We start from the raw sequence: 21,330 nt of genomic DNA, 5'->3' as shown, positions 1-21,330 counted from the left end.
AGCCCTTAGTAGGCGGAGTCGGCCACTAACGGCTCGACTGTGACGTCAGAGTCTAATCCCACCTGCTCCAAATAAGGGCAAAGAGGCGGAGCCGAGGCAAGACCTGCTGCCTCCGAACTGGAAGTAAACAGAGCTAGCTCAGGCTAAGAAGCTAAGCTAACATGAAATACATGCATACCAAGTTACTGCTAACAGTGTAGTTCCCCTATATAAACATTACATTCATAATCAAATGAGACAATCTGCAAGAGAATTAGCTATATTTTGTTATTCTTAATGCTTGTCATTCACACGTTGAGAAAAGACGGACTCCACCGCCCGGACCTAACGGAGCCGCAGTGGGCTAGCTCCGGGACGCCGGCTGGAGCTAGCCCCCTGCGGCTCCGTTAGCTCCGGCGGCCACCACTGGGATAATTGGGTCCCCTATTAACATTTGCTCCCGTTTAGCATTATGGGCGTCATAGCCATAGACTATAAAAGTCTTACCCAAGGCTGAATCATAAACTAAAATGCATATGTAGCTATGAATAAAGGGTTACGTCCTTAGCTGGCTAATAAGTAACAAGCTAAGCTACCAAGCACACAAACACCTGCGAACGGGGTTAACATGTATAATATTATCATTTTAGACTTCTTGGAAGTTCTGTTAGTACATTCAAGCGCACAGCACGACATTTGAATTGTCTGGTATTTGTAACAATATTCCCTAAAAGGCACAATCACCACAAACACGGCTAAAGCTAAAGGGTCAAGTACAGTACTATGACTAACTAACGTTGTAGCCTCTATGGTTGTAGCCTAGCAGAGTGGACAAGTTGCTGTTAGCTGACATGCGGCTTTCACACCAGCGCTTTTCCCTTTCTAGCTCCGAGCGGGAGCTTTTCTGGTTCAGCTCCGGTTTCCCTTTTCAGCTCCCGCTCTGTTCACACCGCCCACTGGCGCCCCAGAGCTGCCCCTGCTGCGTAATGACGTCACCGTTTACATCGCTGATTTGCTCCCCAACCGCAGCCATTAGCCGGAGCTGAAAAAGCGCTGGTGTGAAAGGGGCAACAGTGAGGCATGTACGTGTCCATCAACGTGACCACGCCCTAATTTATGCAAAAACTTTAAGACCTAATATAAATAAAAGGGTTGTGTTAGAAAACAATTCACTCACAGATTCATAATCATGAAGGTGGAATCTAACTATATCGATAATAATATGTATTGCATCCATGGGTAGAAACATGTTTTTTTCTGCTGTAAAGTTGGGCATTTTAACATGGGGGTCTATGGAAATTACTCCTTTCTGCAGCCAGTCCCTAGCGGCCCATGTATGAACTGCAGTGTGTGGCACTTCCGTATTGGCTTCCCGGCTATTCCCCAGAGTTTGCCGCTTGGCAGGAACACATGTATTTACTTAGTACATATCTGACATTAACGATTAAACACATGTGTGCATTCTTTATAAATGTAAACTGAGTCAAGCCGACTCCGGAGGTGGCGGTATGCACCTTAAAGTTGTTTGCAATCCGCCAAAAAACCGAGAGAAGAAGAAGAAGAAGGCGAAGAAGAAGAAGAAGAAGAAGAAGAATAAAAATAAAAATAAAGAAGAAGAAGAAGAAGAAGAAGAAGAAGAAGAAGAAGCCGAAGCCGAAGCCGACTCGGAGCTGTCCGACTTCAGGCGAGCTTTTTGAGACCTCCCCCGGCTGCGATCGGCTACTCTCGTCTACTTTCGAGGCGAGCCGCAACGCGTCTCAAACAAGCCTAGTTACTAATATAATATCCAAGGGATGCATGCAGAGCTGTCATTGGCTGAGATAAGTCCGGCCGTGCGTCGCGTATCTCCACCGTTCCCGAAAATGCATCCGTGGAGGAGCTGTGGAGGATGCATCAGTGTCTCCTCGGTTAGAGCTCCTTCAGAGAGCCTCCTCGATGCTCGGTCCTCGAAGTGCATTTAGAGAAATGAGATGTCCTTCAACATGGCGCGCTGAAATTCATTTCCGGGTCACTACCGGAGGACCGAGGAGTCGAGGAGTCGAGGAGGGTAAATTGGAGTATTGAGAAACCTCTATGGAAATGAGTTTTAAGAGCAATGGGACGTCCTTTCCTCCGGGGTGTCACGTGAAGCGACGTCCGTTTGTGATGACGCCGCACAGCTGTTCTTCTGACAGCAGCTCTGGCTCCGTTGTTTTCACAAACACCCCGGCCACACATTTACTGAGACAAACATTTGTATCATCTGTTGTAGACCCCAATAAATAAAATAAAATAAGAACTCATTCTCAAAAAAGATAAACGCCATTCTTAAAATGTAGAAACGAACAATAGTTTGACTAATATTGATTAGAGTGCACAAAATAAATAAAATAATTCAGAGAAGAAAAATAGATATGTTATCTATCAAAACCCAGTTAGATTAACATTCATTGGATTGCACACTTTGTTTGTTTGTTTGTTTGTTTGTTTGGATATGTAGCACATTAACATTTGCACTTAATGACTGACTGAATGGAAATGACAATAAATGAAAATGTAAAACGAAAAAAGCGATCATGAAAATGTTTCCAAAAAATGAACAAAATGATTTTTGACCACTTTGTTGTTCAGATATATCACATATTTGTAACTAAATGATACTTGAATTGAATCAAAACACAGTATAAACTGAGGAGTGACTCCCGTGAGGTTCATGTATTTTCTTCACTCCGTTGGGAAACTGCTCTCATGTGAAGAAGCATGAGATCAGTGCATGCACTGCATCGTCCAATCAGTGAGCGATACACAGTAAGGGGGCGGGGCGAGTGTCTGAGGATTTAATCGAAGGATGGTCTGGTGGTTCCTCGGTTATAGCTCCTCCATTATCGCTCCTCGGTCAAATCAACTTCCGGTGAGACCGAGACCGAGGAGCGAGGAAATGAAAAATAAGAGAAGTGAGAAGGGCCCTCTGTCTCTCTGTCTCTCTCTCTTTCTATCTCTCTCTCACAAGATGCGCTCGTGCCACACACACACAGACGCTCCTACGTGACGATGACCGCTTGCGTAAAAAATAATAATAAACACATTTAAAAATTGGGGGAGACACAAATGGGATTTTGAAAAGTGGGGGGGACATGTCCCCAGTGGAAATTACGCCCATGCATAAATGTAGTGGAGTAAAAGTAAACGATTTACCGCTGAGTTGTAGTGGAGTAGAAGTACAAAGTAGCCTAAAATGGAAATACTCTAGTAAAGTACAAGTATCTCAAAATTGTACTCAAATACAGTACTTGAGTAAATGTATTTAGGTACTTCCCATATCTGCTATTTGGTGCCATAACACTGCCCTACAGGTTTAAATATCCTAATTCTGGGAATTGAAAAGAGAAGTGGATTTAAAGGTCCAAGATGGGTTCAGGTAACAGTAAAACAGAGGGAAATGTGTTGTCTGGGGATGCAAAATGATTGAAAGAAAAGGATGAAAGGAATATAAAAAGGTATTTTCACCGGAAGACTAGGGGTAGAGGAATGGGAAAATTTGGTTAGGGTTATTGTCAAATATCTGGAACAAACTATCAGAATATAATGTCCACTGCAACTCTTACTACTTTTAAAACCAGGCTGAAGACTTTCTTTTTGCCGCTACTTTTAATTGAACAATTCACATCTTTCACTGCACTGTAACCTTTATTCATTTATTCATGTTTTATTATCTTTGCTTTTTAATGTTTCTAATGTGTTTTATGCTCTTAATGTCTTTCATTTTTGTAAAGCACTTTGAATTGCCTTATGTTGAAAAGTGCTATATAAATAAACTTGCCTTGCCTTACTCTTTGAACACTTTAAAGTTTAAACTATTTCAAGGTGCGTTACTTGTTTCCTGTGTTTCAAAAGTGCCCAAATTAAAGTTTGGAAAACCCAAGATAATTACCAATGTGCTATGCAAAAATCAAGAATTTATCATAGTTTATTACAAATTATATTGAAACATAGTAAAACGTAAAGTGAAACAAAACAATACAAAAAAAGAAAAGAAGAATACTGGCTGTTTTGTTATCAGCTTTTCGTTGCAGGTTCAACTCAACTTCCTGTCACATCCACATCTAACTGTAAGATCAAACTGTGTATTGCTTAACAGAGATCATATCTGTGGTATGTGTCAAATACCTTCCTCGGTACAGATGTTACACAAGGACTAGAACCACATCAATAGCTATATTCTTTTTAACCTTTGTGCAACACGAAAGGAAAAATGAAGCTACAACTTTTGATCATCAGTATTTTTAATTATTTGGTTTCAACCAATCAAGAAGAAGAGAAACAGGTAAACAATGGAACTATCTGAATATTTGTTTTTTTAAGTTATGGTAAGGTTATTCGTATTAAAATCTTCCATTTCAATCTGTGTTAAACGTGAAAAAAATGAAGTTATTGTGTAGATGATAATAATAATTATAATAATAGCACAGTAAATGTATGCTATTACGATGAAGTGAGATGTAATTCTGTTGAATGGTGATGGTAATATAAGTCTGATTTGTTTAAAAACTTGAAACAATAATTGAAGTTGGTTACGAGGTTTTAAAAGGAAGAGAAGTCATTATTCAACTTTTTCAACTAAGTTTGTCAATTTTTGTAAAATGTTGGGAAGTAGGCTCATTCAGTTTCTTACTGAAAGTAGAAAAAAACACTCTCACTCTCCCTGATCAATTAAATTAATTACATGTAACAACACCTTACTTAAATATTTTTACTTTGGGAGAGTACGGCAAAAATATTGCAGAATTACCTTTCTGCTTTCTTTGCATACCTGTAGGCCTGTAAAGCCCTTTATGTGCCATATTGTTACTCGAGACTCAAGCTAGCAAAAAAACGGTTACAGTTAGCAGAAGGCTATAAGCTACTAGCAACTTTTCTCTCCATCTCTGAAACATGTTTATTGTCAGTCTTTGTCCTTTTGTGGTTGCTTTACAGTTTAGCCAGCTAATGCGGAAATAGCTTTTTCCTGCTGTTAAATCAGGCTTTGGCCATCTGGGAAGTGCATGCACTTCAGAATTTGTAGAAAAAAATCAGTTTTGGAAGAACCTTACTGGGTTTATAAGAGTCATAACAGAGTGCCTAGTGTAGCTTTAACAGTATTATCCTGTTGTCCTTTTACTTGCTAAAAACTCTTCAATTTACTTTAATTTCAGCTGCTGACCACAGAAGGATTTTCATTGGATGAAGATTACTTCAATTCCATCTACAATTCTACATCTCCAGTGTATGAGAATGAAGCATCTGCTCCTTGCAGTGTAATTGTTCATGGATTTAACAACTTGGGCATAATGATCACTTTCCTCGTCGTGTTTTTCCTCAGTGTTGTAAGCAACAGTGTGGTGGTCTATGTGGTTTGTTACATGAACAAAGGGAGAACCAGCACAGATATCTACCTGATGCACCTGGCGATGGCTGACCTTCTCTTCAGTCTGACCCTACCATTCTGGGCCGTCAACGCTCATTTTGGCTGGATCTTCGGCAACTTCCTGTGCAAACTCCTGTCAGGCTTTCAAGAAGCGTCGGTCTACAGTGGTGTCTTCCTGCTGGCCTGCATCAGTATGGACCGTCACTTTGCCATTGTGAGAGCTACACGTGTCCAGCCATCCAAACACTGGTTGGTGAAAGTGGTGTGCAGTTTGGTGTGGCTGGTATGCTGTCCTTACCGGTTGTAATTCAAAAGGAGAGCATGCATGCTGATGAACTGAACCGTAGTATTTGCTACGAAAACCTAACTGGTGAAAACAGCGACCACTGGCATGTTAGCATGCGAGTAATGCGCCATACACTGGGCTTCTTCCTGCCACTGGTGGTGATGGCTGTCTGCTACGGCTGGATTGTGGTGAAACTGTTTCACACACGTAATCAGCAAAAGCACAAGGCCATTCACATCATCCTGGCAGTAGTGTTTGCATTTGTTGTCTGCTGGTTGCCTTATAACATCACTGTCCTGATTGACACGCTCATACAAGGCGGGACAATTCCACTAAAGTCGTGTGAAACTCGCTACATAGTGGAAGTGATGTTACATGTGACCCAAGTGATGGCATTTCTGCACTGTGCAGTGAATCCGGTGCTGTATGCGTTCGTTGGGGAGAAGTTCCGTAACCAGTTTCTCTCAGCTCTTCACAAACACAGCATTATTAGCAAGAGGCTCCAGAGGGCTTACAGGAGGGGCACTGAGAGCAGTGCAAGGAGCATCAGATCTAGAAACACCTCCATCTAGAAATAATAGGTGTAAACAGGTAGCCTAGCTCTGTCTAAAAGTAGAAAATCCAACGCCTGCTGGCTGTTAAACATGTTATGTAGCATCGACATTTTAAAGACACAATTAACTTTTGCAAACTAAAAACAGACTGAGAAAAGGCTCAAAAGTTCTATTATAAAAACAGGGACATTATCCGAACCCTAAAACGTGTGGCAGCGTACCTGTCAATCACAAGGTAGCCATTCCCAAAAGCATAAGCTGCTTTTTTGTTTAATTCACTTTAAATGGGACCACCATTTAAGTTTTTTACGCCATGCATTATTAAGGATGACTTATATGTAAAGATCTAGCCAGTAATCTTGTCACAATGTTTGTTGAGGTAATAAACAAGTGAGAAGTAGGGTCATTTTCTCATAGACTTCTATACAATCAGACCTCTTCTTGCAACCCCTGCTGGGCATTAGAAAGAATGCAGGTTTAAGGTAATGCAGCTTTGTATTTAGCAAACATTTTTTGGCCAGGAGCAGTAAAACCCCTTGACTTTAGGTGCTGATTTTGAGTATGGGGAGGACCTTTTTTTACAGACAGTGCAAGGGTAGCTACCTTTTTCTTATATGTATGCTAAATAGCTTCTGGCTGTAAGCGTATGCACATCTGCATTAGAATAGATGTTTTATAGAGTACACCAAGAACAACGACCTATCTCAATTTCTGAACGAAACTGGGGCAGGATAATGCGATAATTCTATGTAAATGACTGTGATATCCTCTGTAGAAATACGGTCCTATTGCTGGAAAACTCGATGATTGCAGATGTATTAGAGTGCCCTTGTGGTATGTACCAATTTAATTTAGTGTTGCTACTTTTCTTTAATGTAAAGTAGTTGTCCTGTGTATATATGTATTGCTTTTGGCTCTATGTCTTCGTCCTATGTGATTTTTTGTAAACTGAAAATCAATAAACATATTGAAAAAAAAAAAAAAAAAGAATAGTATTTTCTCAAATAAAAAAGGAAATTATCTTATTCTCCAAACTATAGTGTTTAATTGGCTTAACAAATGATACTAAGGATAATTATGGTTCACATAGCTTTTACTAAAGTTACATTGGAAAGTTGCTTCAATGTTTCAGCTGGATGTTTGCTTTAGGATCCTGCCACAACCACAATTTGTATCCCATAGCTTAAGAGTGAATTAAAACATATAGTCTTGCTTTTAATGTCTTTTGAAGCCTCTTTGAGGGGAAATTATTGAGACCAACAAGCACTCTATAAAGGAAAAAGATAATTCAACCGCATACAAAATCTGTTGGCAATTGAGAGAATGGGGTATGCATTCAAGGTAGTTAATGAAAAGCTGCACAGCCATTGACTAGTTTGATAGAATGCCATACTTTTTCAATTTTGAAAACCGGTGCCATTATAGATGTTATTGTTATTGTAGCCTATTCTTTAAAAAGATTGTGTTGTTTTTCATAAAAATAATGTATTTTAATAATCTCCTTTCTTTGTTCATGATTCTGTGACGTTATGGTCTTGACTGAGAGCCATCTTCTTGTTTTGAACTTTCCAGGTGAAATCAATAATATCTAATGTAGCCTATGAGAAAAACAAAAAGTATTTTTCTCAAACATTAGATATTATTGATTTCACCAATGTTTATGGTAATATAGTGTGCGTGTAGGTATAAAGTACAAGAGGGGAAAAGAGTCTGAAACTTTGCGGATGTCATTAGGGACGTTTTTACCTTTCATACAGACTTGTTTGTGTTCTTGTGTCCAGCGTATCAGCACATTGTAATCCTTTTACGTTGTCATAACATGCATCACAAGCCACTACAAATAAAAGGAAACCATCATTACCAGAACCTCATAATAAAAATGTTCAAAAAAAGGCCAAATAAACATACTCATTCTGTTTAATTGCACATATAGTCAGTATGCTATGTGTCCTGGAGATGATGTGTGCATAATATGATGAATTTCTGTTTTTTTAATGTGAAATAACTGCGGTAATGAAAGTCCTTTCACTGTGCAAAGAAAAGTGAAAAGAAGATGACAGACAGGAATGCTTTATCTGATCAAAAAAGAAGAAATAAATAGAAGAAGAAGAGTATTCGGCAAAACCTTTCTTATTTGATGATTCATTTTCATTTTAGCTATTTAAAATGTTTTTTTAATTTTTCATTATGTCGTTTAGTTTGGTTCTAAAGCTGTTAGCTTAATTGAATGTAATAGATAGGTTTATTATTTCATCCTAAAAATGTGTGGAGAACAATAATAATAAACTGTTATAAACGAGTGATTCACCCGATGTTATTTTATTATTCTGAAGATATTGCAAACTCAACCACCTCCTTTAACCTTCATTGTTAAAACCCTTGTTCACGTTTAATGACTTTATTTTGTAGATAAGAGTAATTGCATACTTTTCACCAGTTCTCAAATACATGTTTTACCATTAGAACAATAAGAGGGGCTCCAACAATCAACACACTATACTTAGTTTAAACTCCTTGAATGCATGGATCTCTTATTATGGCGTGGATGTGGAAACTGCCATTTCCCGAGTGGGCGTGGTCAACACTGTTCATCATGTTACCATAGCAACAGCATAGTCACATCTCATCTGTTGACTCTGTGCTGTAGCTAACCAACTAGCGTTAGCTGTGAGTAAGCTCCGCTAAAGTGGCCTGTGGATAATTGTTTACCTACTGAGCCAGACCGCTTACTTTGGGAGCATTCAGGTGAGCCACATGTTCCAAGAAGGATGATAATATGTATTTAAAGTGTAAGGTTATATTCTCATAGCAAATAATGTAGCATTAGCGGTCGTTGAGAGCTACTGAAAAGATAGAAAGCTATCGGGTGGCTGACGCAGTTATGCTTCCGTTTACTTTTCGAAATAAAATCATAATTTATTGTGTCCAGCTTTTTTTTGCAAGCAGCAAATGTGTCAATTTCAGATTCATATATACATATACATATCAGATACATATTAAATAACTGAAATGTAATTATTGATACATTCAGGTGTACATTCAATTAGTGGATTCAAACAGTAAACATAATGTATTAGTTGATTTATGTTTGTATGTAATCTAACTCAACAGTAGTTAGCCTCCTCAATGTAACAGACAATTATACAATTGCAAAACATGGGACTACTCAAAAAAGGACCTACAAACATTTGGCTACTTTTGTGACATTTCCTCACTACTTCAAACAATGTCAAAAAAGTAATATAAGAAAAATATGTAGGCTATGGAGATTCTATTGCGCCTCTAAATTGGATGCATGCTTTTTTTAAGGAAACAAGCGAGAATAACTTAACACATTTTTTACCATTAAACATATTTAGTTATTTGAAACACTGCCTTTAATTTTTAAAGTTCACGCTCGCCACCGGAAGTCGTACTGTAACAAACAGCGCTAACTTTCCACGTTATCTTCAGCCATGTTTTAATAATATTCACTCCAACTACTAAACTTAAAACGCATAGTCTACAGGTGCTGATACACTAAAACATGCACTAGAAATTCTTAGTATGCGTCTTTGTTGTTAGCTAAGCAACGTTAGCTAGTTAGGTAAACAGCGTAAAACAGTCATGCATTTGCCTCGACATTTAGAAGTCTAGTTTTGTCGTTTGTCCATAGAAGAAGAAGGAACAATGTCGAATGATCTTGCCGGTGTGTGGGAGGTGGCACTGAGTGATGGAGTACACAGGATAGAGTTTGAACACGGCACGACCACCGGGAAGAGGGTCATCTTGGTAGATGGAAAGGTATGGATCATTCTCGTTCCCGTTACACATCCCTAATCATGCTACTTGCTAACCACGTGAAAGAGAGAACTATTTTATTATCAGGACAACTTATAATTACAGCTGTTCATTCCTGATTTTTTCCCATCACACTTCAGGAGTTACTGAGACGGGACTGGATGTTCAAACTTGTGGGGAAGGAGACATTCAATGTGGGCAAGTCGGACACCAAAGCCACCATAAACATTGATGCAGTCAGCGGGTTTGCCTATGAGTACACATTGGAGATCAACGGGAAGAGCCTGAAGAAGTACATGGAGAACAGGTCAAAGGTCACCAGCACCTGGGTTCTTAACTTGGACGGTACTGACAGCAGGGTGGTGCTGGGTGAGTTTCTATATTATTCACACACTGTCCTCATTTAATGATACATTCATTAGTGTCTGCGATGTATACGTTGTTCACACAATCAATCAGGATAAGCTTTGAATGTATGTGTAGCATTGATTTCCACCCATTCACTAATATAATGTTGCTGCTGAGGATAAGCTCTTTAGCAGCTTTAAGCCCAGCGCCATCTTCAGACACCTCTGTCATCTGGACATGTTAATCCTTCTTCTGACTGTACTGTTTCCAGCTGATCAGGCAGCAGCCATCTGTAGCATGCACAACACATTTCAACTGTACATTAGTGTGCAGTAAATATGTATACATTTCAACCCTTACTAATGTAAATAACTTACTGAACTGGTAGAAATATGTGCATGTAACAGCAGCTGAGGTGGATAAAGTACTCTGATCCTTAACCTAAGTACAAATATAAATACCATGTTCTTAAAATACTCAAGTTTCAGAATAATATGAAGTGAAATGAAATGTGAACAGTGAAATGTTCTTAAAGGATTAAAGTCAAAGTTCCCAGTATGAAGAATGGCTGCTTTCACATTATTTTATATTTACAGAATATTATATTATCCGGTTTTTATCCATTTATCTATTAAATATATGTCATATCATGTTAACGTAGTCAATGTGAGATACTCTGTAAAACACTGGAAGCCTTAGAAACAAACTAAACTTCTTATGTTTATATAAATATTTTTGATCTATTTTATTTTAAATGTATCTTTTTATTACCCTTTTTTACTGGAAGTTCTTATTTTTGTGTACATAATTTTTAATCTATTTTATTTTAATATTTTCCTTTTGTGTAGAGTATTTTGACTTGAACTTCTTATGTTTATACGAATATCTTTATTTGATTATAATTTTTTATTTCACCGCGGGTTAAATAAATGATCCTGATTCTAATTGACTCTGATACACTTTTACATACGATTGACATGAATAATTGATTCTATCTCTGTTCTTTTTTCAGAGAAAGACACCATGGATGTTTGGTGTAATGGACAAAACATTGAGACTGCAGTAAGTACATACTGACTTGATATGCATTAAAGTCATTTAAAATGTGGTGGCAAGGAAAATTGAAATCAACAGTTGTATAAACAGCACCTTACACACAACATCTTCTATGGGTCAAACACCTTTAACACCCTCAAGATATGAACAAATAGAGCGTCACCAGAGCTGAACATACGGAACTAAACGATTTCTCTCTTTGTCTGCTTTTTTTCTTTCCTGGCACTTGCAGGGGGAGTTTGTGGAGGACGGCACAGAGACACATTTCACGCTGGGGGACCACAACTGCTGCGTGAAGGCTGTGAGCAGCGGGAAGAGGCGGGACGGCATCATCCACACGCTGCTGGTGGACGGCACGGAGATAGCCGAGTGCACCGAGTGACTGTGTGGATGTGTGTGAACACTTGTATGAAAGCAGAGACTCTTTGAATCTGTGAAACAGACAGAGGGTGAAGAGGAGGAGTCCTTGAAGTGACAATAATACACACTCCTATGGCTTGATGGCCGTGCTTTGGAGCGTAATTTAGCCATATATTGGTACTGTAAGGGTTGTTCTGTAAGTAAAGGGATAGTTTGGATGTGTTAAAGTGGAGTTTTATAAGGAATCCATAGTCAGTCAAAACTAGCCAAAGTCTCACAATAAGCGATCCTACCAGCAGATTGACCAGCAACTCCTTTGTTCTGGGAGGTTACATTTACTGTTTTTGTCAATGAACAAACATTTTTAAATTGTTGTGATATTGTTCATTTCCCTCTGTGGGCCGAATACATGTGTTCTGATTGTGGAGTCTGGTAGCTTTGAAGAGAGCATAGATACTCCTTTGGAGGCAATGTAAAGTGGTGAAAACATTCTAAATACAGTGTTTACTTATATTGATCTTTACCTATTTAGGTTGTCCTTTATTTTAGGTGTCTAAAAGATCTATTGCTGCAGCAGTAGATACTCCTTTTCCATTGTTCCTGTCTGTTTCCCAAACTAAGAGCATGCCAACCTGACTGGATAGTTACCTTATGAAACCCCAATTCAAACTATTTGAACTTTCTCTTTAAAAGCGTAATAGGCAAAGATAGAACCTGCTGTTTTAGAAATAAGGGTGAAACCAAACGTCCGCACCCAAACAACAAAAACAATACTGTCTTAAAGATGTTACTTCACACTGAAAATCTATTTTGAGCTGTACTTTATATGAATAGTTCAATTTCAGCAATATGATGAGCATTAGAGGCCAGATGTGCCATATGTATGTAACTCAGCCTAGCTCTGTTGTCTTTCTGTGTGAAACGCTGGAGTCATTTTGTAAACAACCAACCTATTCTCCCTCATCATGCTCGCTATATTGTATTTTTTCAATCTTGCGTATTTGGAGGATTTAATAACAGGGTTTAAGATGATTCCTTTATCGTAGCATCATTCCAGCGTGCACTGCTCAGGAGTGATCTGTGTTTGGACCTATGTTAAATGGTCTTTGTAAAACTGGTGGATGTTACAGGAATATGTATTAGCTTTTAGCAGACTGGTGTAGGTGTGTTAAGACCCGAGGGTGCTTTGCCTACAATGTAACGGCTTCATAGACAATCATGCCATCAGTCAGAAGAAACAGTTAAAGTAAATCACTCGTAAGGAGACTCCGTGTCATCCTCGAGAGAAGTGTGAAATCCTGTTGTGCTGTCAAATGATGAGTCTCGTTTTGTATGTTAAAGCCAGATGGTTACATATAAATAATGTTTTTTATAAAATCCTAGTCACTAGGTTGAGGTTAAGTTTTACTTGCACTGGTAAAATATAGCTATTATTCTCAAACATGAACCCATTTGCCCAATCGATTAAAAGACTTAGCTTATTAAGGTATGCCAAGGTCCCTGTGACAACTGATTATTGATGATGCAGCTGCAGAGAGCTGGGTCATTCCAGAATTAGAGGACATCGAAACATTTCAAAAAACTAACCTTTTGTTTTATTATTCTTTGAAAGTTCATAGGTGGGAAAGACAATGTCCTCCAATTCTGAAATGTCCCAGATACTAACTGAGAGTTACATTTATTATGAGTGGAATTATTTCCAAAGTAGGATGTTTTCCAACAGATGATCTATTGTGTTATTAAGAATATGAAGGACTTTCCATTATGGCTTTCACATGTCCTGTATTTAAACTGTATCGCAACACATGTAGTGCATTTTGTTTACTGTTACATGTTTCTATTTCATTTCAATAAATCCATTTAGCTGGATCAGGTATTTTTGTTAAGTTTAATTAATTTATAAATGGCAAGTAATCATGGCTGCACAAGTAGGAAATGTCCAAAAAGCAAAGAATACAGGTAAATGAAAACATTGTTTAATATTTGAATCACAACCAGGAACTCTTCACCGGCTACCCCATGTGCTCCAACACACCAGCAACAATTCCCATGTTATTGTTTAACATTTACAATCATGAATTTGTAGCCAAAGCTTTTCACCTGCTATATTCAGTGTTACATTATGATTCCCTCTCCTTCCAGAATAAATGTATGTCAATCACTGGTACATGTGTTTGGATATTTAGCTTCATGTGGCGCCACTAAACAAATGACTGATCAAAAAGAAATATACTTTCGCTATAAGTGCAATTTTAAAAAGACAATCTCTGATATACAAGTGACAAGTGATAGTGCTGCTAAATATATATTAATCGCCCAGTGACAGACAAACCTAATGAAAAAATTAACTTGATACTAAGGATTTAGCTGATAAGTAATGCAAACAGCCATTTCCTTCTAACAGGAAATTCATTCATCAAGAATGCACTTAGGCTTGCTTTAGAAAAAGGAACATCCAAACTGGAAGCATTTTATTATTTGTTCCATTTGACACGGTGGTAATGTATTTGCCAGCATTGTGAACCCGGAAATCTTGAGTACCTCAAAGTTGAATTGGTAGAAATGTATAGTACGGGTGCTTTGCAATAAGCATATGCAACCAATAGCAAAAAAATGGCTCGGACCATTTGGACAATTTTGGAGTTGTTTAGGGGGTTATTGAGGATGTTGAATAGATTGACATTTTCAGGATAAAAAAAATTGCAGTTTTAACTAGGAAGTGGCCATATTCGATACATTTTGGGTATATTTAAAAGTTTTTGGGGATTCAAAACAGCCATTTTAAATCTTAAAAATAGTTTCAACATTCTCAATAACCTCTAAACCACACCAAAATTGTCTAAATCAGCCAAGCCATTTTTCAGCTATTGTCTGCATATGCTATTTGTGCAAATTGCCCAACATATTGAAGTTAGCATCCGGCAGTTTCTATGTACTTTACATTTCTGACTTTGGGAACTAAACATTTCCGGTTTCACAACAGGACTGTTTGAGCTGGCAGATAGACTACTGAAACCCCTTCAGTACCTTACAGGTGATGATGTACGTGGGCAGAGCTTGATAACCACTAAAGATGACGGAGACATCAGGTCCTCCGCTCACGCTGTTGTGCAGAAGAAGAGGATCTTCTCTCACAGGAGGAGGCAGGATGAGGCCAGGTGTCCCACGGGTCGATATTCCTGTCAGCACCTCGGCTTCCACGAAGTACAGATACTCCTCCTTTGGATGCTCCTTCCAGACCTCCATGGCCTTCTTCACCGTGCCCGCAAAGTAGATCCCCTCTCCGTACGCTGCCTCTGTATGCAGAGGAAGATACAACATCATTAATTGTATTATTTATAAATGTATCTTAACTTGAGTCTTTTGGGAGATCATGTTTTTGGGCGAGTTTGATCTCATGTACTACTGGACCGATAAGACTTTCATTTTTTTGTGCATATTCATGACTGTTAGCTCAAGGACCTCTTGTGGTTGCGGTGTGTCATTGCGACTTAAAGTCAGCAATAAATCAAATGTATGTGGTAAAACAGCCCTTCAAATTCACACATTGATTTCAAGAAGTTTGATCTAATTTTAAGCCTAAATAAATAAATGTCTGTTTGTTTAAATACCTCTTTGCAACCCTGTGTTGCAGAATGACAAAAACATGTCCTTGAACAGATTGAGTGTTCTGTATCATTTCTGTATGTACCATTCAAGACCTGGTACGTCATCAACCAAACATAAAGAATTTAGTATAATAAAAGGCTATTTCAAAAGTGATATCCTACCGCCAGGTGGTGCGCACTCTGCATGGAATCCAATTTTGCAAACCATCTCACAGAATTGTGCAGGGATGAGTTGGAACATGTTTTGAGTTGAGCAGCATAGCTGTGTTGCCTTCTGGTCATAAATTATCTTCAATGAGGGGTTTACCACTTTGTCCGCCTGAAAAAATAAATACAAATGTCACTGCTTGATGAGTGATCATAAGAGAATATGACAGCTTTAAAACTGACTGGTGCATGATTTATTTATGTAAAGACATTCAAATCTAATAGTGACATCAATATAATGTAGTTGTGCAGGAATGAGTCCTAAAGCGGAAGAGAGCACTTCCAAATGCAGTTTATAAAGTTGATTTGGTTTAGATGCCTGAAATAAAGACTGTGGTTAACACAAGCTGAAGAGATATATATTATTGTTATATTTATTTATTACCTTCACAATCCACAGCCCTTCCTTTTTGAAGGCAGATAATCTGTTGCTCGAGGAATCAACTTTCTTTCTTTCAAAGTCCACTCTCTTTTCGCCCAATGCCTCGCGAATGGAATCCTCTTCATCCCTGACAAACTCCTCCTGGACGTTGCAGAGCATGGCCTCCACCTGAATCCCGGCCACTACGGCATCCTCACTTGAATTCCCCATTACGCTTATGCGAGCATGACCTCCCTCAAACAACTCCTTAATAACAACGCCTTTTTCCATTAGACGGTATAGCTGCAGATGTTCTCGCTCGCCGAAGTGCTGGATGAAGTTGTTGCTGATATTGACAAGGCTATCGGACTTGTAGAAAAGGCCGTTGAGCCATCGTTTAGCCTCGAGCATTGGCTCTTCAGAGGGGCCACCCAGGGTGATCTGTGGGGTGGGTGCTCTGCTGCTGTGGGAGTAATTTCTTTGCTCATATTCCGGTGGAGAAGACATCATTGCACCGGTTTCTGCAAATTAGAATCACAATCGTTTTTATTATCGCACTACAGGATGGGCAAACATGCATTCCCACTATTGTTTACATTAGCTGCACTTAACAGGTTTCTGTCGACTTCAACATCTGCATTTAACACACAGCATCATATGGACGTCACTACAAGGGTATCATAATTGATCTCTGTGTACATGAAATGATGACTGAATTGTTGTATTACCCTGTGGACGAGGTGCTCTTTGCCGTAGAGTTACCATTTGATCCTCAAAAGCCTAAAAAGAGAAGTTCATTAATACAAATAATAGTATGCATTCTATAATATTATGATGGAGGTACCTTATCATAGTCAGTGTTTAACTTAAGTAGATTGTGTTTTGTATGTTTGTACTGGAGTTACAAAAGCTACTGAAGTTAATACATGTACTGCTGTGGACGAAGGCCGCGGTAAAAGGTGTTTTAGACACCAACGAAAAGGCCCACCTCAAAAAATCCTAATCAGATCAAGTGTTACTTTTATTAAGAATATGTTCAATGCTATACGTTGACTGAACGTTGATATATCCATACTTCAAAGCCACCAGACTCCGTTGACAAAAACAGTCACTTTACAAGGAGAAAAAGTCTGCCGTGAATAGTTTCTGTGTGACTTTGGTTGGTTTGGATACAATAACTAACATATTTATTTTGATGGGCCTTTCTTTAAGGCCCACAGCATGCTTAACTTCCTTTCCTTAACTCCTGTCTTTCTCTCCAAACTGGATAAGAGTGTTGGCAACCAAACTTGCATGACCAGACAAACCCAGTCAACAATTCTTAACAGGAGTGTCTCACATCACAGTGAATGCAAAACCACATTCCACCTAACAGAGATATTACATGGTGCTTCAATAAGGAAACAGCAGCTTCATACAACATCGAAACTGCTTTACTGTTTCTAACTTTTCTTATTGCTCTGTCCTTTTTTGTTGTTTAAAAGTTTGGTTTGTATTCATAACTGTTGTCTTTTTTTTATTTTCAAGAGCCTACATTTTAGCCAGTGTGCACCCACAGGGCCTATACAGCATAATTATTCTACTATCGTGAAAGCATCTTTGCAATTTACAACCTTATATGTCTGATCGTCAGACGGATATATGATGAACATAACATCAATCTCCGTTTGGCAGGAGTGGGCGAAGTCGACCACTGCATTTGCCATGATCGCAGCAACTTCTTTTTTATCAAAGCCCAGGTTTCCGGTGCCGATGGCAGGAAAGGCGATTGACTTGTATCCGTTTTTCGCTGCGTTCTGTAAGCAGTCAGTTACTGAATTGTAAAGAACCTGTAATGAATGAATCACAGACACATTAATGCTTCTATTACAGTACAACCTTAACACATATAAATGACTTTCTTTACAATGTGCAGTCTTCCGTCTTTTCATGATCTAAACAAATTATCTCTTAACTGAAATGCCCCATATCAGTTAAACTCACTGTACCTGCCGTGGTGTTGTGTTCCGTTGGTAACTCCCTTTCCCAAGACAAACGGTATGAAACACCTTTTTACATTTCAGGCTGTAGGAGTTTGTGATGAGTAAACGACCAGTATAGGAGATGTTAGATATTTCTTTTTGCATTTGATTACCAGCTTTCTGCAATAAAGCGTTGGAGATTTCCCCAATCTTCAAGTCTCGTTCTGGTGATGTCGTGTTTACGATGACGTCCGCCTGAGAAAACAAAGTTGGTACAAGATGGCGGTTTGTAAAATAAATGCCACTTTAATGTGATTTCTTAAATGTGAGAGAATAATATAACATTCAAACATGTTTCACCACTAGTTAGCATGTCGTTTCTGTAGCTTTAAACATTTTGAGTAAAGTCATATGGTTTAGTTTTGAATGTGGGGTGATTAGCAACAGTAAAATAAATCTAATAATAAAGGTCATTAGAGATTCTTACCAGCTGTTCCTCAATGTTACCCTTTTTCAGTTTCAGATGGACCTTTCCAATCTGGACGTCAGGTGTTTGAGATCTGGTCGCAACTTTACTGAAGCTTGAGCTGGGGCTGGGGCCTAACAATTGAAGGCAGGCCCTCTCCATTTCACTGACAGTGATATCATCGTGGTTCGCAAGGCGGATCTCTAGAGGAAGATGAGATTGAGAGCTTTCATAGTAGCATTTCACAGTTGCCACGATGGTGTCTGCACATTCTGGCAGGGGGAAGTTGAACAGTCCAGAGCTTATAGCTGGAATGGCAACAGATTTCAGACGGTGTTTCTCAACTTGGTGGAGGATGCTCTCTATGGCCATCTCCAACTTCCTTTTAGCCCCACTAACATCAGCCTTAGAGGGGTGTTTTGGTAGGCAAGGGCCCACAGCATGAATTATATTCTTGCATGGTAGAAGACCAGCATCCAAGACAATTGCTTCTCCCGTTCCCAAGTGGCCATATTTGTTGATGTAATTGTCACTCTCTATTTGGATTTGAGAACCACCGGCAATGGACAGAGCATAAGCAAGGCCGCCGCCATGGTTAAGAAACTCATTCGCAGCATTCACCACAGCATCCACCTTGAAATTGGTGAGATCAGCCTTCCACACAGACAACTCAACACCTCCACGCAGCTGAAAAGAACACTTTTTCACCGGGTCCACAGGTGGTCGCCTCGGCTGTCCAACGCTCACATCGCTTTCAAAATCCACTCCTTCGATGGTGGCCTCACATCCAAATTTACTCCGGAGGACCTCTCTCAGAGCAGGTCCACACCGTCTCACAATGTTGAGGGAAGGCCCGTGAAGAGGAATATTTAATTTCTCCATGGTTTCTAAACTGGATACAGAAAAAACAACGTGTGATTAAATGTTATTAGAACACCAGTGTTGGTAAATATATTTGATACAAACAATACCTAGATAACCTCAGACCGCATGCATGAACCTGATAACCCAAATATTGCCAAACAATAACTAATTACGATTATTTAATACAGGCAGGCTGTGGCTCAGTGGATAGTGTGCTGGACAGTGGATAGGGTGCTGGACTTCGAATCAGGAGATAGCAAGTTCGAGTCCCACTGCAGTCAGCATGTCGTTGTGTCCCTGGGCGAGACACTTCACCCCAAATTGCTCCTGTGGGGATTGTCCACAGTAAAAACGTCTAACAAAGGACACCATGCAATGCAATGAGATGGCTCTGTATCAAACAAGGGATTTGTATTAAGTCTGTAGTATACCGTTTGTAGGCTGGGAAATGATGCAGCACCATCATTTTAAATTCAGATTAATATATCCACAAATGTTGCCTTTACGAAATAAAGTGTTTACTACAATTTGGATATTGCGCATTTGATAACTTTTGGATAATTGTGCAGCTTTATTTTAAGTGAATCAAGACAATAAACATGAATTTAAGTGAAAATGTCTTCATATGCTCAATAAATAACATTGAGGTGGATATTGAAGTAATATGACAGAAGGGATAGTTTCATAAATAAAAGTAAGGGCAGTGACTGGATTGTACATTAAATCACAGCCACATAAGTCCCCATACTGTTAGTCTTTCAATGCGATTGTATCATTCAATTAATCAAAACAGTTCCCTTAATACACTAAATCTGTACACATATCTATCTTTACAGGCTTGTTACAGCTTTACATCTATTAAAACAGCACCAGGAACACACTGACGTGAAGTGTATCCAAGTCTTGTGAACTTATAATATATAATATCTGTGTGTATGCCCCTAGTATTGAATGCATGTAAGTCTTGTAATATAAAGCATCTTTAAGAACTTAGAAAAGTGCTATAAATACCATGTATTATTATTATTATTATTATAGTATTTAAAAAGTTAATAAGCAAATTAATTCAATAGGGCCGGCCTACTACAGGCAGTGTAATACAACAATGACCCATCATATACTTGTTTTCTTAACAATTATTAATGCTGTTTTCCGTTCTCTCCAGTAGATGGAGCCAGAGACAGTGTCTTAGTACAAGAGTATCACTCAATTGTCAATCATAAAGCCATAATGAGCTGAATTTAGAATAGTACTTTACGAGAGTATTTCAATGTTGTGCTAATTTATACATCTACCCCAGAATAATTCAATAGGTAAATGGTGTACTTTTACTCCACTACTTGTATTTAACACCTAGTTAAACCTGGAGTAAATTCACAAGCTACCCTGCAGTATACAAATACAAAGTCATTAACGAGCTGCACCTTTACCAGCTTTGATAACACTTGAATGCATCAATAACTATTATCAAAACATATACTATAGTATTCTGGATTGGGCCTATAATGAGATCTTTTACTTGTGCTACTTAAAGTATAATCTGATGCTAACACTTTGTACTTAAGTAACATTTTGATTGTTGGACTTTTAAAGTATACTTAAATCATCACTGCGCTACTATAAGGTGTGAAATACACATATTCAAGTGTTAATAGACTTATATTTGAAAATAATTCGCCATGTTTTTTTTTTTTAATCTCAGTCGCTATAGCCTACAACGGGCATGAGCGCGAGCTACCTGGCACGAGAACACGAAGACAATTGAGTTGTGCTACTTTTAGATCCATAATAGTTTAAGTCTAACATGTATTTCAACGCTGATATGTAATTCACCTAATTTAAAAACATAAATAACGTGCATGTTGAACCGATATGTTCGTTTACTCACCCAACACACTGGAAAGTAGCGACGAAAAGCAGAAAGTGAAAGAGTGAGACAGGGTGCGGATCTCTCCTAACTGCGTCTCGGAATGTTAGCCAAGTGTTTTGCTAGTTTAATGTGACGGTTCTTTTACATGAACACCGTCTATCCTTTCGTTAGCTGCAGCTATTATGCGTCGACACTCCAAGGCTACATTCGACAACAGCGTCGAGGGGAGGGAAAAGTCCCATTTCCT

General features: G+C 38.7%; 3 protein-coding genes across 3 annotated transcripts; 2 read left to right on the top strand and 1 right to left on the bottom strand.

Moving 5' to 3' along the window:
- Window positions 1-4,210: 4,210 nt before the first annotated feature.
- On the top strand, window positions 4,211-6,220 carry cxcr2 (chemokine (C-X-C motif) receptor 2). Its single transcript, XM_034109548.1, is given in 3 exon segments — window positions 4,211-4,282; window positions 5,151-5,640; window positions 5,643-6,220. Coding segments are annotated over 3 exon segments (1,140 nt in total).
- Window positions 6,221-8,825: 2,605 nt separating this feature from the next.
- Window positions 8,826-13,907, top strand: faima (Fas apoptotic inhibitory molecule a). Its single transcript, XM_034109499.1, has 5 exons — window positions 8,826-8,947; window positions 9,858-9,985; window positions 10,123-10,351; window positions 11,343-11,392; window positions 11,619-13,907. The coding sequence occupies exons 2-5, from the start codon at window positions 9,872-9,874 to the stop codon at window positions 11,766-11,768; spliced, it is 543 nt and encodes a 180-aa protein (XP_033965390.1). The 5' UTR covers window positions 8,826-8,947; window positions 9,858-9,871; the 3' UTR covers window positions 11,769-13,907.
- On the bottom strand, window positions 13,707-21,307 carry parp9 (poly(ADP-ribose) polymerase family member 9). The gene is made up of 8 exons (XM_034109497.2): window positions 21,102-21,307; window positions 18,371-19,241; window positions 17,911-18,138; window positions 17,536-17,751; window positions 16,651-16,702; window positions 15,947-16,443; window positions 15,517-15,673; window positions 13,707-15,042 (listed from the first exon to the last, which is right to left on the bottom strand). Exons 2-8 carry the CDS (start codon window positions 19,229-19,231, stop codon window positions 14,753-14,755), a joined length of 2,301 nt encoding a protein of 766 aa, XP_033965388.1. The 5' UTR covers window positions 19,232-19,241; window positions 21,102-21,307; the 3' UTR covers window positions 13,707-14,752.
- Between the last annotated feature and the right edge of the window lie 23 nt (window positions 21,308-21,330).

Source organism: Pseudochaenichthys georgianus, chromosome 21, assembly GCF_902827115.2.
Source record: "Pseudochaenichthys georgianus chromosome 21, fPseGeo1.2, whole genome shotgun sequence".
Taxonomy (NCBI): domain Eukaryota; kingdom Metazoa; phylum Chordata; class Actinopteri; order Perciformes; family Channichthyidae; genus Pseudochaenichthys; species Pseudochaenichthys georgianus.
This window is presented reverse-complemented; position numbering and strand designations above follow the sequence as displayed.

What these genes read in the sequence shown, in the direction of transcription:
- faima (XM_034109499.1), top strand. Translation starts at nt 9,872, where the DNA reads ATGTCGAATGATCTTGCCGGTGTGTGGGAGGTGGCACTGAGTGATGGA. An exon ending in TCATCTTGGTAGATGGAAAG is followed by an intron (nt 9,986 to 10,122) that starts GTATGGATCATT and finishes ATCACACTTCAG; the next exon opens with GAGTTACTGAGACGGGACTG. An exon ending in GACAAAACATTGAGACTGCA is followed by an intron (nt 11,393 to 11,618) that starts GTAAGTACATAC and finishes TGGCACTTGCAG; the next exon opens with GGGGAGTTTGTGGAGGACGG.
- parp9 (XM_034109497.2), bottom strand. Translation starts at nt 19,231, where the DNA reads ATGGAGAAATTAAATATTCCTCTTCACGGGCCTTCCCTCAACATTGTG. An exon ending in GTAACATTGAGGAACAGCTG is followed by an intron (nt 18,139 to 18,370) that starts GTAAGAATCTCT and finishes TTGTTTTCTCAG; the next exon opens with GCGGACGTCATCGTAAACAC. An exon ending in AAGAGCACCTCGTCCACAGG is followed by an intron (nt 16,444 to 16,650) that starts GTAATACAACAA and finishes TCTAATTTGCAG; the next exon opens with AAACCGGTGCAATGATGTCT.